The sequence below is a fragment of the Austrofundulus limnaeus genome, unplaced genomic scaffold, assembly GCF_001266775.1.
Source record: "Austrofundulus limnaeus strain Quisiro unplaced genomic scaffold, Austrofundulus_limnaeus-1.0 Scaffold127, whole genome shotgun sequence".
In the NCBI taxonomy this organism is placed as follows: Eukaryota; Metazoa; Chordata; class Actinopteri; order Cyprinodontiformes; family Rivulidae; genus Austrofundulus; species Austrofundulus limnaeus.
Window position 1 is genome coordinate 1,430,004 of NW_013952529.1, and position 1,811 is coordinate 1,431,814.

At 33.2% G+C, this 1,811-nt stretch overlaps 1 protein-coding gene across 1 annotated transcript in view; it reads left to right on the plus strand.

The window, feature by feature from the left end:
- ptprt (protein tyrosine phosphatase receptor type T) overlaps nucleotides 1-1,811 on the plus strand; it is a gene marked incomplete in the record, with an annotated part of 388,491 nt that overhangs the window by 355,899 nt on the left and 30,781 nt on the right. Inside the window, 1 exon segment of the mRNA XM_014015350.1 lies at nucleotides 830-930. Coding sequence (XP_013870804.1) covers nucleotides 830-930 — 101 coding nt within the window.

Below are 1,811 nucleotides of genomic sequence, written 5' to 3' on the forward strand. Positions count from 1 at the left end.
TAATATATATGGTGACAAATAAATGTTTGGATCATTTTTCAAACGTATAAACATTTAATAACAAGTCTTTTAATGCAGGTAAGAAAAAATAAATAACTTTTGCAAATAAAAACTTCAGATTTGTTCACATTTATTAATGGAACCATCATGGTCTGTCCTGTGCAGAATGACTAAACACTAAATTATTTCTTTACTAAAACCTCTGTAACTTTGCTCCAGTTAATTTTAGCAGCCTGAATGTTTGTACAGGTGATGTTCACAAGTGGATTTATGTTTCCAAGAGTTTTTAGCCTGATTTATTATGGTTTAATATATGTTATTTACTGTCTAATGAAAGAATTATTCAGGTGAGAGTGGGAAAAAAATATATATATATATTTTCCATCCTCAATATCTCTAAAACTACAGCAGCTGTTTTAATTATAACACTTCTAATAAAATATCCCAAGTGTTGCTTTATTTTGATACCAAGATTATTTAAGTAGAGTTTGTAAATGCTGAGATACTCAGTTATATTTCAGTATGGGATTTAGAGCAAAAACATCAAGAAAACCCCTTGGAGCTTAAGAGGTTAAATGAAAAAAAAAACTTTATTTAGTTTAATATCTACAGTTTTATTTTGATCAGAAGGTTTTATTTACCAGAATATTTGGCGACGGTGTGATATCTGTCTCTACTCTCTACTGCCGACAAAGCTGGATCTTTCTTCTGTTCTGTCTCGTTTTGTTCCCCCTGATAGCGAGACCCCCGTTCAGTCAGTTAGCTTCTCCGATCTGTGGGTAAAAGTAACTTTAGGCCTGTTGTATTTTTCTGCTATCTGATCCCTCAGACGATCACACCAGGGTCCGACTGCAGCTGCTGGATGGAGACCCCCACTCTGACTACATCAACGCCAATTATATTGATGTGAGTACACACACACACACACACACACACACACACACACACACACACACACACGCTAATTAACATCTACAAATCTTGTAACCCTATGAGCACAACTGTCCCGTATATATTGTTAAATGGATCCAGCTACAAAATGATAATAATTTTATTGATTCAGTGATCGAGGATAAAACCATTTAGAATCTGCTTAAGCTTTTATTTTGAAGGAGCTCTAAAAGCCCTGTCCACAGCAGTCATCACCTCTCTGCTGCATTCGCTCCCTCTCATCCACGAGGAAACAGAAGTTATGAGAAGTAAAACCATGTTTTTCTGTTTACGTTAAATCTGTGTGGACCAGAGTTATTATAGTTCACTAAAACTAACTAAATAATGAAAACTGAAATTTAAAAAACATTTTAGTTAACTAAAATTAATAAAAACAGTAATAAAATGAAAAAACGATAACTAAAACTGTATAACCTTTTTACAAAACTGAAATTAAAAATAGAATATCCTTAGTTTCAGTGTTTGTCAATTTATTTTGAGAGGTGGATCTGTGAAAAACAAACAGGTAGCAGCAGGTTGGAGACAACTATTGTCATCATCCTAACATATTTGCTCAAGTTTTTAGTTGGCTAAATTGAGTTACACAAGTATTTTAAGAAGGTGTTGCTATAATGGACTGATTTAACCAGTGACCAAATATCTGCTGGTTAGTTAACTCACAGGAGCATCACAAGCTGGAGGATGCATTGATAAATATGTTTATTCAAACTATAAAAAACTAATACTAGAACTAATCAATACTAAACTAAACTAAACTTAGCATTAAAAATGCCCTGATGCATCTCAGTAATCCAGGTAAAAAATCAAAGGAAAAAAAAAATTGTATAGGTCTTCTGGACGGGTTCTTCTTTAATGAAACG